At 36.8% G+C, this 25,087-nt stretch overlaps 1 protein-coding gene across 10 annotated transcripts in view; it reads left to right on the plus strand.

The window, feature by feature from the left end:
* The window catches only part of MBTD1 (mbt domain containing 1), a 67,816-nt gene that overhangs the window by 23,633 nt on the left and 19,096 nt on the right, over positions 1-25,087 (plus strand). For 6 of the 10 annotated variants that reach the window (XM_067714421.1, XM_067714422.1, XM_067714423.1 and 3 more), the window contains 10 exons: positions 3,090-3,291; positions 7,671-7,810; positions 9,080-9,194; positions 9,764-9,849; positions 20,219-20,336; positions 22,722-22,856; positions 23,128-23,216; positions 23,426-23,660; positions 24,268-24,323; positions 24,661-24,765. In XM_067714421.1, the coding sequence (XP_067570522.1) occupies positions 3,138-3,291; positions 7,671-7,810; positions 9,080-9,194; positions 9,764-9,849; positions 20,219-20,336; positions 22,722-22,856; positions 23,128-23,216; positions 23,426-23,660; positions 24,268-24,323; positions 24,661-24,765 (1,233 nt within the window). In that variant the 5' untranslated portion in view covers positions 3,090-3,137. The remainder of the gene's footprint in view (positions 1-3,089; positions 3,292-7,670; positions 7,811-9,079; positions 9,195-9,763; positions 9,850-20,218; positions 20,337-22,721; positions 22,857-23,127; positions 23,217-23,425; positions 23,661-24,267; positions 24,324-24,660; positions 24,766-25,087) is intronic. The other 4 variants (XM_067714416.1, XM_067714417.1, XM_067714418.1 and 1 more) reach the window with 4 other exon arrangements.

A 25,087-nucleotide genomic window follows, 5' to 3' on the forward strand; every position in this document is an offset into this window, starting at 1 on the left:
TGTATTTTTTTCTTTGTTCCTATCTGTTTTCTTTCTTCAGTATCTCTATTCTTTGGATTTTGTATCTTCTGTATTTAACTTTTATCTTTTCTCTTTTATTATCTACCTATTTGTCTCATGTATATACATACACACATGCTTTTTGAAAGATTTCCTTGATTTTACTATCCATGTATTAATTTATTATTTTGCCTCTTCTGTTTTTTAAATTCCAAGATCTGTCTTGTTCACTGATAACATCCTATTATTATATTTCTCTGAAGAATTTTTTTTTTGAAGTTTTCTTTTGCTCCCTGTATTACTTCTATTTCCTGTAGATTCTTTTTTCTGAAGATTTGTTTTGGTCTTTCACATTTTTTAAATTAATTTTTTTAATTTAAAAATTAATTAATTAATTTGACTGTACTGGGTCTTCATTGCGGCACATGGGCTCTTCATTGAGGTGCACAGGCTCAATAGTTGCAGCGCAAGTGCTTAGTTGCAGTATGTGGGATCTTAGTTCCCCGACCAGGGATCGACCAGGGCTCGAACCCAGGCACCCTGCCTTGGGAGCGAGGAGTCTTAACCACTGGACCACCAGGGAAGTTCCTGGTCTTCCACATTTTTAAGAGGCCTTTGACAAATGACTGGTAATCCTTGCCTGTTTATTCATATTTAATGGTTAGTTACTAAGCAGCTGATGGGACTAAATGTGCCTAAATTGGGCTTGTTGACTAGTGAGATTCACTGTTGTGATTGGTTACTTTTAAAATCTCTCTGGTCTCCTGCACTTTTACTGTGATCTGTTTAGATGTGGATATCTTTTTGTTGTGCTTAACATATATTGTAGTGCTTAACATATATTGTAGTTCTATCTGTGAATTCATGTTTTTGTTATTTCTTCAAAATTTTCAGCCAGTATCTCATTCAGCTTTACCTTTTTCCATTCTCCATAGTCTCTCCTTTGAGAATTTTTTTTTATATATATAAATTTATTTATTTATTATTTATTTTTGGCTGTGTTGGGGCTTCGTTGCTGCATGCGGGCTTTCTCCAGTTGCAGCGAGCAAGGGCTACTCTTCGTTACCCTGTGCGAGCTTCTCGTTGCAGTGTCTTCTCTTGTTGTGGAGCACAGGCTCTAGGCACGAGGGCTTCAGTAGTTGTGGCACTCGGGCTCAGTAGTTGTGGTTCACGGGCTCTAGAGCGCAGGCTCAGTAGTTGTGGCACACAGGCTTAGTTGCTCTGCAGCATGTGGGATCTTCCCAGATCAGGGCTCGAACCCATGTCCCCTGCATTGGCAGGTGGATTCCTAACCACTGCGCCACTAGGGAAGTCCATCTCCTTTGAGAACTCTTATTGACATTTATTATTAGATCTTTACATTCAGTGCTCTTTTAACCTCTTAGTTTCTATGTTTCTGTTCTTTGCTGTTTTGGGTTCTTTCTTAATGTTTATCTTCCATTTCCCCAATTATTTTTTAGGCATGTCTAATCCATTTAGGGTTTTTTGTGTTTTTTTTTTAAATTACAGCAATTGTATTTTTCATTTACAGAAATAACATTTGGTTCTTTCTGATTGTATTCTCTGTTCATTTTTCAATAACATTTTTTATTTCTTCTTAGTTCTTGTATGGTTATTTTATATTCTGTCTCTGGCAATTCCAGTGCCTAACTATTTGGGATATCTAATCTATTTCTGCTGACGCTTGCGGTGGACCGCTTATTGTGTGTTTGATATTTGATTGTGTACTGATATTTGATAAAAATCTGGGGAAATGCTGAAAGGCCGGAATTGTAGGTGATTATTTCTGAAATGATTTAGGATTGCTTTTTCTGGGTGTCAAGGGGCACTGGTATCCTAGAACCACTTTAATTTCTTGACATGGGAATTTTCTGACCATCTAGGGTAGGATAAGTTATAACTTCAGGTCTTTGGTTGCAAAATCCCAGAGAAGCCTCTCCACCCAGAGCACGGACAAAAAGGCTCCTTTGTAGGTCCCCGAGCTGTGCAGCTTGTGGGATCTCAATTGCCTGACCAGGAATTGAACCCGGGCCACCGCAGTGAAAGCCTGGAATCCTAACACTTAGGCCACCAGGGAACTCCCTACATGTAGTCAGTTTTTTTCCCACCCATTTTACAACTTATATTGAAGTTGCAGCCCCCTCAGTGGCTTTGGTCTGATATAGAGAACATTTCTCTAGAACATTAGTCCTTAAAGATGCTTTGGGGGCTTCCCTGGTGGCGCAGTGGTTGAGAGTCCACCTGCCGATGCAGGGGACATGGGTTCGTGCCCCAGTCTGGGAAGATCCCACATGCCGCAGAGCGGCTGGGCCCATGAGCCATGGCCGCTGAGCCTGCGCCTCCGGAGCCTGTGCTCCACACGGGAGAGGCCACAGCAGTGAGAGGCCCGCGTACCAAAAGAAAAAAAAAAAAAGATGCTTTGGAAAACACTGCATACTATATATACCTCTTAAATTATTGTAATGTTCACAAGCATCTTAAGGGTTCGAAGAGGGCTTTGAAGTAAGGAAAATTTCCCAAATGTATTTGACCATAATACGTTTTTTTAAATGTTAACAGCCTATACTTATTGAAACCAAAATGTTTGTAATCATTGGGTCCCTGAAATTTTAAGTTTATATTCTCTAACAAGTTGAGTCAGAATAAGATATTCTGTGTTGACATTTCAGGATCAGTAAATAGCTGCTAACCAAGCTGACTATAAAGTGGACGACAAACTTATATGAAAACTCTGGATGTAAAAGATCATCTCTGTATGGAGTTAGGGTGTATGAATTTATTAGGATTTAGAATTCCAGCCAGTGTTTACTAAATGTATATTCCAGGCATTGTGATAAATATTTCATAGTGTCTTTATGTTGCCCTCAGGAAGAAAATATATCAAACTTTAACCTAGCCTTCAAGGGCCCTGGTGATCTGGCCACTGCATCCTCCTCAAACATTTAGCTTTTCATTATAAAATAAAATTATCAATTCTCAGGGCTAGATTTTCATTTTTCAAATCTCATTTATCACAATTTGAACTAAGGTCTTTTAGGTAGTGTACATGAGTGCTGTGTCATGTGTTACTGATTTCTTCTACTTTTAAGACTGAACATTCTTCACGATCCGAAAGGAAAAGAAGAGACTCTTTCGGGATGTTTGACGGTTATGATAGCTGCAGTGAGGACACGAGTAGCAGCTCCAGCTCTGAGGAGAGTGAAGAGGAAGTTGCTCCTTTACCTTCTAATCTGCCAATTATCAAAAACAATGGCCAAGTGTACACATACCCAGATGGTAAATCTGGCATGGGTGAGTATGGAGATATATACTTCAGCTCAGGTGAACAGCCTTTACCTGTTACACACTTTATACTTGAGGGTATGTTTTGATTCCATTTCTCCTGTCATTTCCCTTAGAATTTTTAAAGAACAGTTTGAAGAAACACAGTCTGAAACTTATAGTTCTAGATAAGATCACTGGGTTTGTGTTAGATCTCTTTATTTTGCATACCTACCACCTGCTGGTAGAAAACAAGTAGAAAAAAATGAAAACAAAAGCAGCTGAGAAACTTAATGGGACTTAAGTTCCATAATTAAATAATAAATCCCTATGTAATTGGAAGTGTGTAAGATAATAGACTTACAGAGTTGAAAGAGACTTTCAAGGTTAAGTCTCCCTTCTCTTTAACGATTCCTTATAAGTTTTCTGTTTTAACACTTTGGCTATAGGGTATCTCTAATTACCAGAATATCCTTTATATTGAACCAAAATTATCCTTGCTCTAACTTTGTCTTTTGGTCTTAATTTTGATTTTTAAAGGTACACAGAATGATTCTAATCCCTGTAACAAAGACATCTCTTCCCATCACATTACAACACTTATTTCTAGGGTGTCTCTAGGACACACTAAGTAAACCTAATTGCTTCAGTCATTTCTCAGCATCAATGATTTAATTCATCAGTATCCTGCTCACTTTCTTCTGGGAATACTTCAGATTATGTGGTAGTAGGGTGACAACTTGTCTTGCCTGAGACTGTCCTGGTTTTAGGATTAAATGTCCCACATCCTGGAAAAGGACCTCAGGCAAATAGTTGGTCACCCTGTGTGATTAGGACAGAAGGTAGTTCAGCTTTTATCTCCTTTTTTTATGACACTGTGTTTCCATTCAGGCCACCAAAATTGCTTTAACTTTTTTAAAACTAATACTGAATTTGCAAATAACTGAAACCACATGAACTAGGCCAATTTAAATCAGTCTTGCGCTTTTGCAGTTGATTTTTTAAACCCAAGGTGTTAAGACTTTAAAACTCTCCATGTAACCTTTTTCTTACTAAATTTTGGTCTTAGAAATATTTTATTCCTAATTCTTTCATCTAATGTTGAATGCAGTGTCATCTGATCGTCATTTGCAGATTTGATAATAATGCCCTGTAAGTCATATTCTAGTCTTTTTTTTTTTTTTAATTAGTTTCCTTTGGCCTTTAATGACATTGGTACTTTTTTTTTTGGCTGTGTTGGGTCTTTGCTGCTGCGCGTGGGCTTTTCTCTAGTTGCGGCGAGCGGGGGCTCCTCTTCGTTGTGGTGCGCGGGCTTCTCATTGGGTGGCTTCTCTTGTTGTGGAGCACGGGCTCTAGGCGCGGGGGCTTCAGTAGTTGTGGCACTCGGGCTCAGTAGTTGTGGTTCACGGGCTCTAGAGCACAGGCTCAGTAGTTGTGGCACACGGGCTTAGTTGCTCTGCGGCAAGTGGGATCTTCCCGGACCAGGGCTCGAACCCGTGTCCCCTGCATTGGCAGGTGGACTCTTAACCTCTGCACCACCAGGGAAGCCCTATATTCTAGTCTTTTGATTAAAACGTTGAGCATCGAAGGCCCTGGTACAGAGTCCTGCAGATCATATCAAAGAACTTAACTTCACTTATCAGGACTCACTAGGTGTAGTCATCCAACCAGTTAAAACCTACCTAGGTGTTTTCTACTTCAGCTTGAATTTCTCAATCCTTACTGACAAAGCTACATGAGAGATTTTATCAAATGTGTTAACTCCTGTTAATATACATCTTGTCGTGGTTTAGTTATGATATACCAGTCTGGTAATCTTATAACAAAAGGGAGCTTTATATGTGCCAGACTCTGTTTTACAGATACAAATAGAAACAATATAGAATAAACTCCCTGGTGGGGCTTACATCCTGGTCATGAGAATTCTAGTTTGACATGTTTAGTTCTTGGAAAAGATATACTGTCCCCTTGGGATCGCTTTTTTTTTTTACGTAGATGATCCACAAACCTTTTAAATAATCTGTTCTAGAATTTTTACAACAGAAAATCATTCAGGTTTTTTTTCCCTTAGACACCCTTTGTTTATCTCTTATCCTTGGCTTCTTACATTTTTTCCATGATTTCTCATAATTTGTTATGAGAACTTACTGGTTAAACTGTAAGTTCCTCCAGTAATAACTGTTTAGATGGAGATTTGAACCCACTCAACCCACTCAACAACATAGTTGTTTGCTCTGTTATCTTTTTTCCCCCCAGCTTTACTGAGGAATAATTGACAAATATAATTGTATATGTTTAAATGTATAAATGTCTATAAATGTGGTGATTTGATATACACGGATACAGTGGAATGATTACCAAGATCAAGATAATTAACATATCTGTCACCTCACAAAGTTAACTGAGTGTGTGTGTGTGTGTGCGTGCGTGCGTGCGTGCGGTGTGAGCACAAGATCCACTCTCAGCAACTTCCAAGTATACGATACAGTAGTGTTATTAACTATAGTCACCATGCTGCACATTAGATCCTCACAACTTATTCTTTTTATAACTGAAAATTTGTACCCCTGGCAACCACCATTCTATGAAATGGGCTTTCTTTTTTTAAGTTTCCACATATAAGTGATACCATACACTATTTGTCTTTCTCTTTCTGGCTTATTTCACTTAGCATAATCCCCTCCAGTTTTGTCCATGTTGTCAGAAATGACAATATTTCCTTCTTTTTATGGCTGAATAATACTCAATTTTAATGAATAATATTCCATATATATGGATACCATATCTATCTTGTCTATATAGATATATACCACATTTTTTTTTTTATCCACTCATCCATCAAAAGACGTTTAGTGTGTTTCCATAACTTGGCTATTGTGAATAATGCTACAGTGAACATGGGAGGGCAGCTATCTCTTTGAGATACTGAGTTGCAGTCAACTAATTTTTGATAAGGGCAACAAGAACACACAATGGGGAAAGGATAGTCTTTTCAGTAAATGGTGTTGGGAAATTTGATATCCACATGCAAAAGAAAAACTGGACCCCTATCTTATACCACTCACAAAAATTAACTTGAAAATGGATTAAAGACTTAAATGTAAGACCTGAAACTATAAAACTCCTGGAAGAAAACATAAGAAAGAAGCTCCTTGACGTTGGTCTTAGCAGTGATTTCTTGGATAAGACACCAAAAGCTCAAGGCAACAAAAGCTAAAATAAGCAGTGAGGTTACATTAAACTAAAGAGGTTCTGCTCAGCAAAGGAAACAGTAAATTGAAAAGGCAACCTACAGAGTGGGAGAAAATATTTGTAAACCATATATTTGATAAGGGGTTAATATCCAAAATATATAAAGGACTTATACAACTCAATGGCCAAAAAAGCAAATAATCCAATTTAAAAATGGACAAAGGACCTGAATAGACATTTTTCCAAAAAAGACATGCAAATGACCAATAGTACAGGAAAATGTGCTCAACATCACTAATCATCAGGGAAATGAAGATCAAAACCACAATGAGATATCACCTCATACCTGTTAGGATGGCTAGTATCAAAAAGACAAGAGATAACAAATGTTGAGGAGGATGTGGAAAAAGGGAAGTCTTATAAACTCTTGGTGGTAATGTAAATTGGTATAGCCATATTGAAAACAGTATGGTGATTCCTCAACAATTTAAAAATAGAACTGTTATGTAATTCAGCAATCCCACAACCTATGTATCTTTTTTGAGCTTCACTTCTTACTACCCTGTTCTTCTAATTCTGCCTTTCAAATTATTGTCCATTATGCTAGTTTACAAAAGAGACCCACTAGTGGTTAGAGTTTTGTTGCCCTCTATTATCAGTTAATAATAGGGCACGTACTTCAAGCTTTGAACCTATCCTGTTTCTCTCGTCTCCTGAATATAACTCGAGAGAATCCTCATATTGCCGTTAGCATTTTTCTGAGTTGGCCATTTTTATGTTTCAGTCTTTACAGTATTTTAAAGACCTGTGCTGCACTTTGTATTAATCTTCAGTTGTGTTGCACTTTTTTTAATCTTTTGTTTATAATCCTTTCAAACATCAGAGCTTATAATGTCTGGCACAAGGTGAGCACTAAGGAAATGTTAGTTGAATCTAACTTACATTTGTTTGTGAGTCTTTTGACCCTTTTTAAAGCCCTTTCAGACCTTAAGCTATTGTCAGACCTTCTGGAGCCTGTAGCTGTGGTATCATTCCAGTCTTTCCCCTACCTTTTATTAGGTTTTTATATCATTTATGTATCAGATAGAAGAAATTTTCTATCTGCTTTAAAGAAATTTTTTAAATTAAAACCTTTAGATAATTGGAGAAATTATTAAACTGTTAGATGAAAATTGGTTTTATTATATGATCATAACACCAGTGTTTTTGTTAATTAGCTACCTGCGAAATGTGTGGGATGGTTGGTGTGCGAGATGCTTTTTACTCTAAAACAAAGCGTTTCTGCAGTGTTTCATGTTCAAGAAGTTACTCGTCAAACTCCAAGAAGGCAAGCATTTTGGCCAGACTTCAGGTAACGGTACAGAAACCTTATTCTTTATATCTGTTATTTCTATGGCTTTCACTGTTTATCTGTCATTTGATTGTGAGTCGTTGCACTTCACCTTTGCCCAATTGGCCAGTTATCATTTTATACCCCACATTTTAAAGAAATATGTTCATTCTATAAAATTGAGTAGCTGTTATAGATAGAGAAGGTATACTATCCAAAATAAACTATGACTTGTTTGTGTCTTTTTTCTAAATAAGTATAGATGTAATAAACATCTTTAGATATATATGAATTGAAGCCATTTTTCCCCCGATTTTCTTTGGAGTTAACATCAAAGTAGAAACTTTCAGTGTTGGGAGGGGGAATGATTTACCCTTTGGTTTTATTTTTCTATCATCTTTGGTTTGTATTTTTGATTGTAACCCATTTGATACCTTGACCAAGTGTATTTGGTTAATCCAACTAACTTTTTGGAAAAATTCATAATACAAAAGGCAAATCATCTTTCTGTAAATGCACGTCAGTGCCTACAAAATGACTGGAGATTTGACCATTTGACTAAGTTATTACTATTGTAGCATATAAACTACTTTTTAAAGGCATCACGTAACTGATATTTGTAATATATTTTATTTGAATGATCACATTTTTCATATTCTTCTTTACCTTATTGTGATCATTACATAGCACTGAGAGGATTATTTAAATTCCCCAGATCAAGGAAATACATCACTTAGATGTATTTCTATATTTCAGATAGACAGTACCTAAAGATCCTGAGCAATGGTCTGTACCCAAATGGATGGCAGTTTGTCACACTGAATTTGGCCCATGATCATTTTGTCATTGATCTTTTGCGTTAGCGCTAAAGGTATAAACCTCAGTCACTTGCTCTTTAAACATTAAGTTATCTTTTCTTATATGAATAGCAATGCTTGGCAACCTGCATGAGTGAATAACCACTGGTTTTATCTAGTACAAGAAGGAATGAATTATCCACCACAGCCTATATTTTAACATCTTATGGGATATAATTTTTTATTAACATATTAATTTGCATATTGCTATTTTAGTCTGTGCCAGCTCTGCTACCCATATTACGTATCTACATTGTAGCAGAACTCCAGAAAACATTTCTCATGTTAAAATTCCTTGTATGTTTCCTCTGCTTTAATAATTTTCTAAACCCTCGATGTTTACTTAAGCAGAATGAGTAGTATGCAATCGAGTTAGTTTTCAGATTTGGGGGTGGGAGGATGAGAAAGAATCCTATTTACTTAACTCTTCTTGTTTTAGGGTAAGCCTCCAACAAAGAAAGCAAAAGTTCTTCAGAAACAACCTTTAGTTGCTAAACTAGCTGCATATGCTCAGTATCAAGCTACCTTGCAAAATCAAGCAAAGACTAAATCAGGTAATATGGGTGAATGTAGTGGAGGTGAAATATTTGGTACTGATTCATCTAGTTTTAATTAATAACATTTTAATTTTGGATTCTGTTAACTAAGCTATTTGTGTATGTATTTGCACATTATGACACTGGGCTTCCTGGTAGTGGTTTTGGTTTCAGTAAATTATTCTAGAATAGAATAGTGTTCACAAGTTATGGTGCTATTAGGTGGTGGATACTGGATAGAAATTTCATTGAAGTGCACGGTAACAGCTGCGTGGGAATAAAACACAAGAGCAGCCAGAACAGCATTTGTAAGCCTGAAGGTATCTGCTCTCCGCTGTTCTTTGTTTCTTATAACTGGAGAGCTCTTGCCTCACTTCCCAAGGAGCATATGTTGTATATAGAAGAGTTAAACTGCTATTTGTTTGCAAATATGATATATGCTAAAGTTCATGTTTATTTAGAGAAGTTCTGTCTTTATAGAAGAAACTTTCTTCAGAGGTGATAAATTTATGTCATTTCACATTTTAAAATAATAGCCTTCTTACAAATTTGAGAACTGTAATATATCTAAATTTATTTTATTTCAGTAGCAGTCTCCATGGAAGGTTTCAGCTGGGGTAACTACATCAGTAGCAATAGCTTTATAGCAGCTCCAGTTACCTGCTTTAAACATGTGAGTATGGAATTTCTCAGCTTATGTTGAAATGCTTAGTCATTGTTTAAATCTGAAGGCACAATGGCATTTAATCATCTTATCCTTAGAAGGTCTTTATTTTATACGTTGTAATGGAAATGTTTCTTTTTTTTATTAATTATTGTACTATGAATAGTTACATAACTTCTCTAAGTTTTATAAGTAAAAGTTTCCTATAAAGACATTGCAAGTTGAAATTGTTTCAAACGGGGAAGGCCACTAGTCTCATCCAATTTTCGTATTAAGTTGAACCATATAAAATTGCTGGTTTTGTGTATCAGAAATAGTTGTATATTGGCAAAGTCATATGGTTCAACCTCATAGAAACCATGCATTGTATATGTTACCTAAATTTTTGTGATTTGACCTAATAATTCAGAAAAGGAAAGATCTTCCAGTTTTGTTTTGTCTCAAATGTAAAATCACAAGAACAAAGAAGGAACTATTAGTAATACAGTATCGTGGGCTGAAATGATCTGTTGGGAGATGTTCTTTTTAACAAGTAGTGTCACAGAACATCTGGAGTAATTGAGAGTTATGTTTAAAATGTATCTAATGATAAATTCTTTCCTTTTGATTTCATTCCTTTTGATTCAGTTATCTGATTCTCTTCAATACTTTTTTTAACCTTACTGTAAGCTTAATTTATATTTAAAGGTTCTATCTGCTACTGACCATGTATAAGAAGGAAAGAGAATTTAGAAAGTTAATGAATGAAATTTTGTGTACACTTAACATATTGTTAACTTGGGGTTTACTGTTAAATAATAGCATGTGAACAAAACTGAGCTTGAGTTCTTGCTGTGGAAATCCAATGAATTTTAATTCATTCGTGTCCAATAAAGGATGTTGATCAAGGCCAAACATATTAATTCAGTGGTAGAAATATGAATTAAAGCCAAATTCATTCATTTGCTAAGTTTTCTTTCTTAAAAGTCCAGGTGTTAAGCCCTTGGTCGGTGGCATGCTGACCATCTGAATCAGCCTAAGTGGAATCTTAGATACTTTGCCTTAGTATCCAGTAGCTGATATATTTTACTGTAGTGTTGATAGTAGTGTCATGTTTATGAGATACGTTAAATACATGGCAACAGCAGCTTTCATGAGAATTACAAAGCAAGTCTTTAACTCTCCTGTCTTGAGATAGTTCTTTTTGGCACTAAGAAGATAAGAATTAGATTAAGTTCTCAGTTATAATAACTCTTTCATCCCAGATTCCTGGGACATTTGTCTGTTGTCTCCTTCTGAGTATCCTTTATCTCTTTCCCTATCTTTATTTTAATATTTTGTTTTTTTAGGTTTTAATATCATAAGCCATGTTCAGCTATTTTATATAAGTAGTCAGGATATTTTTTAAAATAGCATTTCAAAGTCCCAAACGTATAATATTTTATTTCATGTCCGTATCTTTGAGTAGTAATACTATGTTAAAGTTCTTTGCAAGAAAATCTCTATTATAATGAAACAGATTTTTTTTGACTTTGCTTTTTTAAGATTAAAGTATTCTATCATATAGAATAGAGCAGGTAGCCTTAGCTGTATGATTAATAATGATACTGTGGGACCTCCTGTTTCTCGTTCAGAAGCAAGGTATCTGTCACCCAGTGCCTTCCTGCTCCACTCATCTTCCTTTACTGCCTTCTCCTTACCAAATAGGAAACATTTTATACTGCTAATGTCTTAATATATTTTAGTACAAAATGAGTTTGCTTTGTTGCCTTAACGAGCATTTTTATTTGAAGTCATTTGGTTTAGGAGGTCAGACTTTGTGCTGTACTTGATTTTTGTCCTTTAGAGTTGACTCTTCATGGTTCTCCCCCTTAGATGGTTTTTGGGGTCTCCAAGGAGAATTACTGGCTTTAGCTTTAGAAAACCTATTGCCAGGAGCAGCTGCAAGCACAAGGTCCTGCCTTGAATCATCAGTCTTCTAATCTTCTAACACTTGATGCCTGCTCTAACACTGGTTCATCTGTGGGGCCTCTTCCTCCACACTCTACACCTGCGTTGTCTCCAACTTGAGCGCAGGTTGGGAGCCTTTCCCTGCTCCTAGGGGATTCTTTTTTTTTTTTTTTTTTTTTTTCGGTACGCGGGCCTCTCACTGTTGTGGCCTCTCCCGTTGCGGAGCACAGGCTCCGGACGCGCAGGCTCAGCGGCCATGGCTCACGGGCCCAGCCGCTCCGCGGCATGTGCGATCTTCCCGGACCGGGGCGCGAACCCCTGTCCCCTGCATCGGCAGGCGGACCCTCAACCACTGCACCACCAGGGAAGCCTAGGGGATTCATTTTTCAAGCATAAGTTTTTAACACATTCAATCTGGGAATTCCCTAGCAGTCCGGTGCTTTCGGTGCTGGGACTCAGGTTCCATCCCTGGTTGGGGAACTTAGATCACGCGGCTTACAAGGCAGTGGCACCGCCAAAAACAAACAAACAAAAATTCAGTGTGTACATGGAAACAGAGCTGTTCTGGTTGAACCAGGATTTGGGGGTGGGGGTGGTGTCACAGCTTTGACTGCCTTGCTTCTTTAAGGTAACTCAACCTCTTGCAGTAGGGACCCCAGGTAAATATATTTTCCAGCACTTAAAAATGATAGTGATTAGTTCTTAAACCATAGAATTTCAGTAGAATTCCTCTTTTCCATCGTCTGTCTTTAAATTTCTGGGAAGTTTCTGCAAAGTATATCATAGGACAATATTCTCTTTGAATATTGCTGTAATTGTGCATAATGGTTTATACTTAATCACTCAATTACAACAGTGTTTGACATTTTTTATAATTATCAGTGTAAATGGAGCCCAGTTGTCATTAAATATATCTGCTTGGAAACCTGTATATTATGATTGCTGTATATCTGATGCAACTTTCATTTCATCTAGGTGGTAGTTTTCAGACTTTTTTTTTTTAAAGCATTACGATTCCCGCTTTCCCTAATAAACATAGCTAGCATAAGGGGAAGTTATACTGATTGGTCTGGCAAGAGTAGGGTGGTATGGCTGGAGCCTTGGCCCCTGACCCTTGGCTTTCCCTTCTTTGGCAGTCTCTGAGGTTGGAAACCACTGAATTAGGTTAATACCATTTTTAAAAAAATTTTTATTGGAGTATAGTTTATTTACAATTTTGTGTTGGTTTCAGGTGTTAAGTAATATCATTTTTAATTAATCCTAAATCATATGGTCACAAAGCTGTAAGTTATCTTAAAAATCATCTAGCTCATCTACTCCATCTCTTATTATAAATGAAGAAACTCTTGCTACGTTTTTCAGTAGCTGGATTGAAATTTTCAACTTTGGGCTTTAACCTGCTTTTCCTCACGCAGTTTTTCTTATTTGTTCGGGTTTTAACATAGTTTTGAATTAAGCCCCTATAGGAAAACCCTCCTGTGCTCCCCCTTTACTTACACAACTCGACCACACAGTGCTGCTGACACCAGCTGTGTGGGTTTCCTCATATCAAGCATTTCTCTGACACCAGCTTGGGTGTCCTACAGTTTAGTTCAATTCTGACACTGTCTGTCGGGAGTTAGCATCAGATCCCACACCTACGGACTCAGTCCCACAAGACTGCCCCTACTTCAGACACCAGTTGCAAATCCCACATTGTCACCTCTACTTCTGACAGATAGCTGTAAATCAGAGTTCCCATGCTCCTTCCTTGGGTTTGATAATTTGCTAGAATGGCTCACAGAATTCAGGGAAACACTTAGGTTTACTGTTTCATTATTAAGGATATAATAAAAGAGATGAACAGTCAGATGAAGAGATGTGTAGGGCAAGGTATATGAGAAGGGGCATAATTTCCATACCCTCTGAGGTGCACCACTCTCCTGGCACCTTTACTTATCCACCAACCCAGAAGCTCTCCAAATCCTGTGTATTGGGATTTTTATGGAGGCTTCATCACATAGGCATAATAGGTCATTAACTCAGTCTCTAACCCCTCTCCCTTTCCTGGAGGATGGGTGATGGGGCTGAAAGTTCCAAGCTTCTAATCATAGTTTGATCTAGGTGGTGACCAGCTCCCATCCTGAAGCTATCTAGGGGCCCACAAAGAGTTGCCTCATTAGAACAAAAGACACTCTTATCACCCAAGAAATTCCAAAGGAGGTCTGTGTCTTGGAATTAGGGTCAAAGATCAAATATTAAAAGAAAAGATACCTCTAGTACTCTTATCACTTAGATAATTACGAAGGCTGTTAAGACCTCTGTGCCAGGAGCAGGGCCAGAGACTAATACATATATTTTTTTATTTCACAGCTTCTAAAAGCACCTTTTAGCCTTATCTTTACTAACTGTGGAACAATCTCCAAAATACTACTGCAGTATCACATGCCAGTTAGGTACTCCACGTTAATGAAATTCACAGACTATTTTCTCCTATTGACAATTTATGTTTGAACCCAAGAGAGTTGTTCTGTGTATGCAGAACATTTAGCTTTAAAGCATTCTTAATTTTTTTAATATTATAGTCTTTTAAATAGAAGCACTCCTGTTCCCCATTATTTGCCTTATAAAATCAAGTACAGAGAGTTCCATGGTGGCCTAGTGATTAGAATTCCGGGCTTTCACTGCCTTGGCCCGGGTTCAATCCCTGGTCAGAGAGCTGAGATCCCACAAGCCACATGGCGTGGCCAAAAAAAAAAATCAAGTAGAATATGTCTTTTCTAAGCATTACAGCACAGGCCAAAATGTGCTAATATCAAATGTATGTGAATCATAAAAAGCTAAAATCATATTCCTTTAGTTATGTATTTACAGACTTCAGATTTCTTTTGTTTGGTACCTGGACTATATACTCTGGTGTCTTGTTGATACTGTCATTGCCAAACCAGAAATGTAATCATCCTACTTTCTTCTCCCTTGAAAATAGTTGTAGTTAGGTATTTTTTAAAAAGGTCCTTTGCACACGTGCGTGCCATAACTTTAAAGCTGCGTTTACTATACTATTTCATCCTTTCTCCACAGATATCACCTTGTATTGCTTACATGATGTTTTCTGTTTTTTGTGGTTTTTTTTGCGGTACGCGGGCCTCTCACTGTTGTGGCCTCTCCCGTTGCGGAGCACAGGCTCCAGACGCGCAGGCTCAGCAGCCACGGCTCACGGGCCCAGCCGCTCCGCGGCATGTGGGATCCTCCTGGACCAGGGCACAAACCTGTGTCCCCTGTATCAGCAGGTGGACTCTCAACCACTGCGCCACCAGGGAAGCCCTACATGATGTTTTCTAATCCTCTCTTTGGTACCAGACCTGTATGCCAGCTATTTTGAAGGGGATAAGGTTATCCATATTTCTTTGCAACACATATTACAAGTATATCTTTGGATTTTAAGGACAAAAACAGAAACCTTTTTGTTTGTGTATGTGCGGTAACAGTAGCTTATAGTAAAACTCATGATTTATTTCTTAGGTCTGTATTACTAAAATAATCTCTTTCAAATAAAATTATTCTTTGTTTTTTTCCCTAGCCTTAACCATGCATACGTAACTCCATTGAAAATTGAAAATAAATGTGATTTCACATCCATTTTAACTAAAGTTAGAATCTTCAGTATGTCATCCTAGATTGCAAAACTTCTTTCTAATGGAAATAAGACTTAAATTAGTTTCTGGTACTTGTTAGTACTCCATCCAGTTTAGCTATTGTGAGTGTTGCCACAAAACAGATTCTCTGCAGGAAAGCAGTGGACTCTGATATAATAAAAATCACCTGTTTTAAGGAAGGCCTAAATAATCTAGATTATTTTCATTTGATATGTTTTTTTTAAATTATGGGCTGTTTATGCCTTTCAAATTAGTAACCACTGCTTCCTGTCTCTTTTTACATACACTAGTATTCCCTCATTCTTAATCTTACTTTCACCCCAAACATCCCATTTTACTTTTGAACTTTCCTTGTACTCCCTATCCCCCTGCTACCACCACCCCAAAACGTATTGGGATGGCCAAAAAGTTCCTTCGGTTTTTAAGTAAAAATAAGAATACACATTTTTCATTTTCACCAAAAACGTTATTGAACAACATATTCACTCTTTTGTTCCACTACCTTCTGCCATTTTTTCAGGCAGCTTCATAATTCCATCTTCCCAGAGCTTTATCTTTTTGAGCAAAGAACTGTTCCAGGTACCTTTTAGTCTTCCAGGGAATTGAAATTATTTCCATTAAGAGAATTTTGTAAAGACCGAAGTAAGTAGAAATCCAAAGGTGCAGTGTCTGGTGAATACGGCGGATGAATCAGAACTTCCCAGCCAAGCTGGAACAGTTTCTGCCTGGTCATCAAAGAAACACGTGGTCTTGTATTATCCTGATGGAAGATTATGCATTTTCTGTTGACTAATTCCGGATGCTTTGCCGATGCAAAGTGCTACTTCCAGTTGGTCTAATTGGGAGCAGTCCTTGTTGGAATTAATCTTTTGGCTTTCCGGAAGGAGCTCATAATAGAGGACTCCCTTCCGTTCCCACCATGTACACAGCATCACCTTCTTTGGTTGAAGACTGGCCTTTGGTGTGGTTGGTGGTGGTTCATTTCGCTTGTCCCGTGATCTCTTCCATTCCACATTATTGTACAGTATCCACTTTTCATCACCCGTCACAATTTGTTTTAAAAATGGAACGTTTTCATTACATTTCAGTAGAGAATCCCATGCAGGAATACGGTTAAGAAGGTTTTTTTCACTTAACTTACGTGGAACCCAAACACCAAAGCGATTAACATAACCAAGCTGGTGCAAATGATTTTCAGTGCTTGATTTGGATATTTTGAGTATGTCGGCTATCTCCCGTGTGGTATAGTGTTAATTGTTCTCAATTAATGTCTCAGTTTGATCGCTGTCAACTTCAACTGGTCTACCTGACCGTGGAGCATCATCCAGCAAGAAGTCTCCAGCACAAAACTTCGCAAACCACTGACACGTTCCATCAGTCACAGCACCTTCTCCATACACTGCACAAATCTTTTTTTGCGTTTTAGTTGCGTTTTTACCTTTCTTGAAATAATAAAGCATGATAACGCTGAAAATTTTGCTTTTTTCTTCCATCTTCAATATTAAAATGGCTACACAAAAATTCACCAGTTTTGATAAGTTTTTTTTTTTTAAGTGCACACTGATACGACAGCTGTCACAATACAGTCTAACAAAATTGTTTCAAATGAAGTTAAAGACAACTAAGGGCTACTAGAGCCAGCTTACGGAAAAACTGAACGAACTTTTTGGCCAACCCAATAGATTGTGTTATCAAATCAAAAGGTGAGTGGACTTTCTGGGGAAAGAGGGATCAATTATTTTTTCTGTTTCTACTTCCTATCAGTTCTAGCAAATAATACTTAGGAGTTCTAATTTCTTTCTAGTTAATTTCCTATAATGTTTTCTCCCCTTTTTGGCCAAATAATAGTCTATCTTTCTCTACTAGGTTCATTTTAGTCATCATAATGCCTATTAGTCAAAGTATTTTAATGGTGGCTTTTTGTATATTTGCCATATCATTATTAGGATCAATAATAGTTACCTATGTGCAACTTGAAGGCTAACTTCTGCCCACTTAAATTCTTTGTCACTGCTGAAGATTGTGATTATCAAAAGTTGTAGGTTGTCAGCTCTGTGGAGGGAAATCTGTATTTCTCCCATAAAGCATCACACGTACAGTGTGTCAGCCCTCCGAGAGTCGAAATACTGGCCATCTGAGCTGTTGGACTATCTGGGAATATTCTTAAGCACAGAAAAGTAAGAATCCCACCCAATTAGTTTCTTACAGATAGACAGTCAGGTGGAGGTTATCATATATTTGTGTTGGGGAGCCCTCAACATTTGGATTTGGCCATGTCCTGCAGGACCTGATGACAGCGTACCTTGCAGGGAAGGAGAGTCGCTCCCAGATAGCCCTCACGAGTAGCCCTGGAGCAGGAAGTGGTGCAGCAGATCTTCTTGGTTTGGGAGGAACCTGAGGTGGACCTCTCGTCCTGAGTCTGGAAGGTAAATTTGTTGTTACCTGTAAATTATGGTTCTGCTAGTTCATGCTATGCCAATCCAGACTTTCAGAGGTATCCCTCCTGCCAGCAAGAGAAGACAGATGACTTGGATGAAGATGGCTCTCAAGCCCTGGGTCATTTAGTCTTCCACACTTAAGAGTATTCATTTTAAACAAAAGGGCAGATATATCTATGAAATGACTTTATTATTTCAACACATTGAGCACATACTATGCAATGACTATGGTGCTCGTTTTTGTTTCTTCATTTTTTTTCTTAGAGTGAACCATATGGATTGGTTTAAGAGGGCCTAGCAGAACCACAACCTTACAGGCAAGAACAAATGTCACTTTCTGCTACTTTCTCCTATACCAATCCAGACTGTAGGGAGCAAAACATAACATACCCCACTAAAGTGAGCATTAACTTTATTTTCTAAGTGAGCATATTGACACATTCTCTTTAGTAAAATGTGACCAGAAGTTATTTTCTCCAAACAATTGTTAAGACTTAAAAAAAAAGTCAGTATGACATTGTCACATCTAGCTCAAAAGGGAGTCAGTCCTGTATGCCAAATTCATTTAACAGTGTGCCCACCTAACACACAACTTGTCAGCATACCCATGCTTCTTCCTTCTCAGTGAAAAATAAAGCCCATTCCACAAGATTTGGCAGCCAAACAAAGAGGAATGGATATCCTACCTTAATTTAATGCATACATTTCACTGCATCTGTCTGCTCTAATTGGTTCATCCTCACAGAAATTAACACATGGTCTTTGTGTTAATATATGGTAGCTTAATCTGTTACCTATCTTCTTTCCAGCCTCTCCTTTTCTAATCATATCTGCTGGCAATAGGGATGGCCCTACAGTCTAGAATGATATAGGGGGAGATAGCAGAACCTGAAGAGTCCATTCTTTCAATTTAAAAAAAAGCAGAAAGAGGTAGTCATAATAGATGTATTATTTTTTTGCACAGCTCGGGAAGATAGTTATGTGTATCCTTCCAGAATTACAAATAGTTGAGATAGGCCACTGTCTCCAAGTGATTGAAGTATATTCATTGCTTGCTACTTTAAAGAATAGCTGTAAGTTGATTCTGTGTTTGGTTTCTAGACTTATCCTAGTTCAGTGTTGTTTGACATTTTCTTCCTCTCCTTCAGAAGTTCCTTAAACTATTGAGAGCATAAGGGTTGAGTGCTGTTTTAAGCTAATCCTGTTGGGTTAGCATCCACCCAAGTATGAGCAGCCTTGCATGGAAGACATTTGCCCAGTGTTCAGATGGACTAGTTTGTGTGACTCTTGGATATCTTTGTTTAGTCATCTTTTAGCTTTGAAGCTATTTTGTCTTTTCCTGATTTGTTCATATTATCAGGTCTTTTATAACCTTACCTAATCCTTTTTTCTGTGATCAAGGTTCTAAATTGTATTTAACGAGGAGCTGATTATCAAGGACCGCAGAAACTGTTTGGTAGTATCAGTATTTAAATTCCTATATTCATTTATTTGGTTTAGTTAACCATTGCTAAATTCCAAATAGTTGTAAACTGCCTCAAATTTAAGGATTAAAATATAATGGAAATTGTAATTTGGAAACATATTAAGTTTTGGAAAATCCCTTCATGGTATTCATTTAATAGGTTTTCTGAGTCCCCATCTTAACCATTTGCGTGGAGGCTATTGATTACCAGATCTAACACTGAAAGTTTTCTCTTTGTTTATGTTAATTCCTGCATGAGAAATTTTGAAATAATAAATTATTTAATAATTTACCATGGTACGATTCTCCAAAAACTCTTCCACTCCACCTTTTTAATAACTTTATCTGGTGCTTTTGCCACAGGTCAGTTGTAACAGACTATATTTCTATTCTATGAATTTAACTGAAGTTGAAAATATAGATAACTAAGTTTTGTTTCTCTACGTTTCTGAAACCACATTGCTGATTGGAATTATCTTTCTTTCTGCTCTTTGACCAGATCTTTTAAAATTAGAGGTTAAGGTAAAGTACATTCATTCAGTTCATATTAAAAATAATGAATTTCTTAAATCAGCTTTTTCCTTTGAAACCTACTATCAAGTTTGTAATTTGGATTTTACAAAAATTGCTGCTCAAATCTTGTTTTAGGGCAGTTTTGAATTTTGAACTCGACATGGATCTATTCTAATATATGTGAATTCTCTTCATCTTGAGCTTGTCCCTGACGTCGGCTTTTTCCAAATAGAATTCTGTGACACAGGGAATAACAATTATATTTTTAGAGAAAAATGAATGAATTAAACGGTATTTTTAGTTTAATGTTTCCATGATTGATAGTAGTGCTTAATTTTGAATGATGTGTTTTAGGCTTTATTTAATAAGATGATAATTTAATAATTTTTATATGACAGGCACCTATGGGGACCTGCTGGGGTGATATCTCAGAAAATGTGAGAGTAGAAGTTCCCAATACAGACTGCAGCCTACCTACCAAAGTCTTCTGGATTGCTGGGATTGTAAAATTAGCAGGTGAAAAGCATGTGTAATAATTTACTTTAAAAATGTCAATTATATTTGTAACTTATGAGAAAGCATATTTGTAAATTTTCAAGTATTGCCAGATAAGTACGATGTAGGGCAGAGGTTAGCAAATTTTTTTCTGTAAAAGACCAGACAGTAAATATTTTCAGCTTTGTGAGCAATGCAGTCTCTGTCATAACCATTTAACTCTACCATCATAGCATAGAGGCAGCCGAAGCAGTACGTAAATGAATAGGCATGACTGTGTTCCAGTAAAACTTTATTTATTGTTATGTGTCATAAAATATTATTTTACCTCTGATTTTTTTTTCAGCTATTTAAAAATGTAAAAACCATTCTTAGATGGCAAACTAAGAAACATCAGGCAGTAGGCCAGATCTGTGGGCCATATATAGTTTACCAGCCCCTGGTAGAGGGAGATGCTTTGCAAAGTAACAAAAAAGTCGAAGTACTAAAAAAAAGTGATATGGTCCATAATATGAGAAGTAAACTAGTGATGAAAATTTCATCTATTTTGGGTACTACCTTTTTCTTCATTCCCACCTCTTCCAAGTACCCCAGCCCTTATTACATTGTTGCTCATGAAGTAAATGCATTAGGTGTCTGCTGTGTTAGACACCGTGGGCAGGTGACATGCAGACGTATAAGATTTGTTTTTTTCAGCGAGCTCACATCTGCTAAATATTGAATACATTTTAACACAAGGTGCTTAGTGAGTGGTGCAGTAGGACACTAGTGCTTCAGAGGGGGAGCAGCCGCTCAGATGATAAAAGTTGTCCTGAGATTACTGGAAGAGGTGTCTTACTCCTCCTACTCTTTCTAGGCTTATCTCCAGCCATTCTCCCCCATACACCCTGCGTATTGCTCCCTATGTACTGCTGATAGACTTAATTTACCTAAAAATGATCTCAATTCCGTCTTTCTGTCTTTAATGGCTTCTTCGTCCTTAAAGGATCAGGATGGTCAGCATTTACAGCTATTGATGAGTTTCACCATACACCACTGACCAGATTTTTTATTGTTCCCCAACATAAATGATCTGTTCTTGTGAGATTAGTTTTCCTCCTCTCTCATACAGCATGTTCTGTGTCACTTCCATGCCTTTACTCACTCACTCTCTCACTTACCGTATTTAACCCAGTTCAGTTCCCACCTTTTCCTTGAAACATTTCCCCAGCTATATAAGCATTCTTTAAATGCTTGTATTATGCTCTACACCTTAATTGAAAACAGCAGTATATATTTTTTTGCTTGATGGTTAAATCAGTTGCATTTAAATGGCTCTAAAGATCAATGTATTTAATATCCAAGAATTATTTCTATCTTCCATCTGGTTTTACATTTCTGTTTTATCTGATTGCACCTTATATCTCATTTTAAGCCCCTTTAATGACATTTTAGAAGTGAGCCTGATATTGATCATGAACCCAGAATCAGCAACAGTTAGCAAAGTCATGAGTTGTTCTGTGAATTATTGAATTTTAAAACTAAAAGTTTAATGCTATAAATTTTCATCATAAATATTAACACATGAAAATGCTGACTGAACTTAGCTCCCAGCCTGAAATACAAGTTTATTGGGCCTTTTTTATTCCACTAAAGGCCTTAAATTAAACCTTAATCTATTATCAATACAAGGTTTATTAAATTATAAACAATATATATCCTATACTATTTGTTCTTTTCAGGAAATAATTCTTCCGATTTGTTTAGTACATATAGATTTTAAGTGATTTCACATACTTTTATTTGTGTTTACTGAACTTTTTTACCTCGCATTTTCAAATCTTATTTCCAAATAAACAAGACAGAAAAGTTTAGGCTCCTAAAGGAGCCACATCCAAATTATCCAATAATAATTTGGTCACCTGATCACTTGGATAAAGCAGTTTCTTTGAAATGTACTTTAACTGGATTTCTGTGACTTAACAAGGTTATACTAACTTACCACAGTCTTCTTTATTTCCAAAACTACACATTCTAATAGAACTTTCCCACCCCTCTTTTCACTGAGAATTTCTTTTCTAGAATTTAAGAAACTATGGGTCAAGTTGAAATATATTCAGAGGAGTAGGCCATGCTCTGAAAACAGTTAAACTAATTACATTGTTCAGATAGTTCTCAAAGTTTCATCTATACCATTAGTGACAGCAGCCTCTGGGAAGGTGTTATAATGCAGATTCTCAGGCTCACCCAAGATCTACTGAATCTGGATCTCCGGGGTGTGAGGCCCAGCTATCTGTCTGTTCACAAGCCCTGCATGTGGATCTGTTTCAGATGCTCACTGACATTTGACAACCGCTACCAGCAACTATATCCTGTTTTATTTCATTTGGTTTTCTTATTATGCGGCAATTGCTTTGTTGGTTTCAGGCTACAATGCCCTTTTAAGATATGAAGGATTTGAAAATGACTCTGGTCTGGACTTCTGGTGCAATATATGTGGTTCTGATATCCATCCAGTTGGTTGGTGTGCAGCCAGTGGAAAACCTCTTGTCCCTCCCAGAAGTGAGTAGCTTCTTTACCCTTACTATAGAGTATTTGCACTTTAATGCAGTTTTACACTTAGTAACGTTAAAGTGACATAGAAATTAAAATAATGTTTTTTGGTTTCAAGTAACTTACTTGCTAGTAAGACATGCTTATTTTCCCTATTTTTGTTACTCTTCTTGAGAACTTTAATTGCAGGGAAATTTGTTATTTTTTTTTTTTTAACAAACAGTTTATGAAGCAATTCTATTCTTTGCTAAAGTGTAACTGGTTATTTCTTTTGTTTTAGCTATTCAGCATAAGTATACAAACTGGAAAGCTTTTCTAGTGAAACGACTTACTGGTGCCAAAACACTTCCTCCCGATTTCTCACAAAAGGTAAAGACAGGATCTTAGAAAGGACTGAAGTGGCAAATGAGAACTCTAAAAAATGGAATACCTTCGAAGTTTTTTAAGGAATTGTTTGAATTAGTGAGTCAGATGACCTATGTTAACTATCGAGTGCGCTCGGTATTTTTATAGTACAATACTAAAATTATTTGTAGACCTTTGTCATGAATTCCCAACAGTTCTGCTTTTGTTTCAAGGTTTCAGAGAGCATGCAGTATCCTTTCAAACCTTGCATGAGAGTAGAAGTGGTTGACAAGAGGCATTTGTGTCGAACACGAGTGGCAGTGGTGGAAAGTGTAATTGGAGGAAGATTAAGACTAGTGTATGAAGAGAGTGAAGATAGAACAGATGACTTCTGGTGCCATATGCACAGCCCATTAATCCATCATATCGGTTGGTCTCGAAGCATAGGCCATCGATTCAAAAGATCTGGTAAGCACCTGTCACAAGAACTCCTGTGGAAAATATCATTGAGGCTAAATTGTACTACTTGGTTATTTTTCTCTGCAGAATAGCATAGATCAAAACTAGTTGCCGGGGCTGCTTATTCTACCTTAATTAGGAAAGTTTCACACCAGGATGTTAATGTCCTAACAGTTCCTTTATATTCCTTCCATTTGTGCTCAAGTAAAAAATAATGCACTTTTGGTCACAACTACATTTGTTTTCTTACACTTTTTTATCCAGCCTGTTTGAAAGAACTGAAGATAGCCTTTCCCTTTCCATTCAATTTTAGTTGAAATAGTGAAATTAAATGTGGTTAGGCTTAATACTAAACACATTAAAACGTACTTTCTAAAGTTGTAATTCCCTAACTAGGGAATTTCCAGCATTCTGATTGGCTGAATGTGTTTAACAGCACATGTACTCTAAAGAGAGAAAGACTTTTAAAGAATATTATTCACCATAAATGTAGAAGGCATGTATTTTTGCCATGTTTTAGAGTATACATACCTTGTGAGTTTGAAACCTTCAAAGAAACGTGGTTTTTGGTCTTCCCACAAATGCTGACAGATTAGTATGTAACTTTTCCTTGCAGATATTACAAAGAAACAGGATGGACATTTTGATACACCACCACATTTATTTGCTAAGGTAAGAAGTTTTTATAAGAACCCTCATTTGTAAGTTAGGTTTGAAATAGGGTTGTGGGTTTTTTCCTGATATTATGGAAATCGTAATTACATATGTTCACCTACAAGGATTAAGACCTTGTAATCCATATGTGTCACAACTGTTGATTATAATTATTCTTCAATTCTATTTGCCTGAATTCTCTCTATTCCCTAATGGAAGTTTGAGTTATAATATTAGGTAGGTAGGAGAAGACACTTGGTATTTTCATCTGGTAAACTTCTTCAACTTGGTATTATTTTAATTATTAAACTGATAACACTTGTGACAGTAGATGTACTTTCATGTAATTCTTTAGGTAAAAGAAGTAGACCAGAGTGGGGAATGGTTCAAGGAAGGAATGAAATTGGAAGCTATAGACCCATTAAATCTTTCCACAATATGTGTTGCGACCATTAGAAAGGTAAGAGAATAGGTTTTAAAATATAGAAATGCAGTTATAGGAGCTAGGTTTAAGGTAATAGGAGAAGGAGGCCCCTAACATATTCATTTTGACATAAAATGTGTGCATCTGCATCTTCACTGGGGAGAACGTTACTAGTAATTTCAAAATAAATTTGAATTCTCTTAGGGGCTTTTCTTTTTATATAGCTTGTTGTCAAGATTGTTATCTTGAGTCTGCTACCTTTATTTTATGGAAGTATATCCTTAAGTTAGAGGAGGAATAGTTATTTAACTTACTTCCTGGTCAAAGCTTGTCCCACACAGAATTTGTAACAAGGCCA

Source organism: Pseudorca crassidens, chromosome 19 (assembly GCF_039906515.1).
Source record: "Pseudorca crassidens isolate mPseCra1 chromosome 19, mPseCra1.hap1, whole genome shotgun sequence".
Classification (NCBI taxonomy): domain Eukaryota; kingdom Metazoa; phylum Chordata; class Mammalia; order Artiodactyla; family Delphinidae; genus Pseudorca; species Pseudorca crassidens.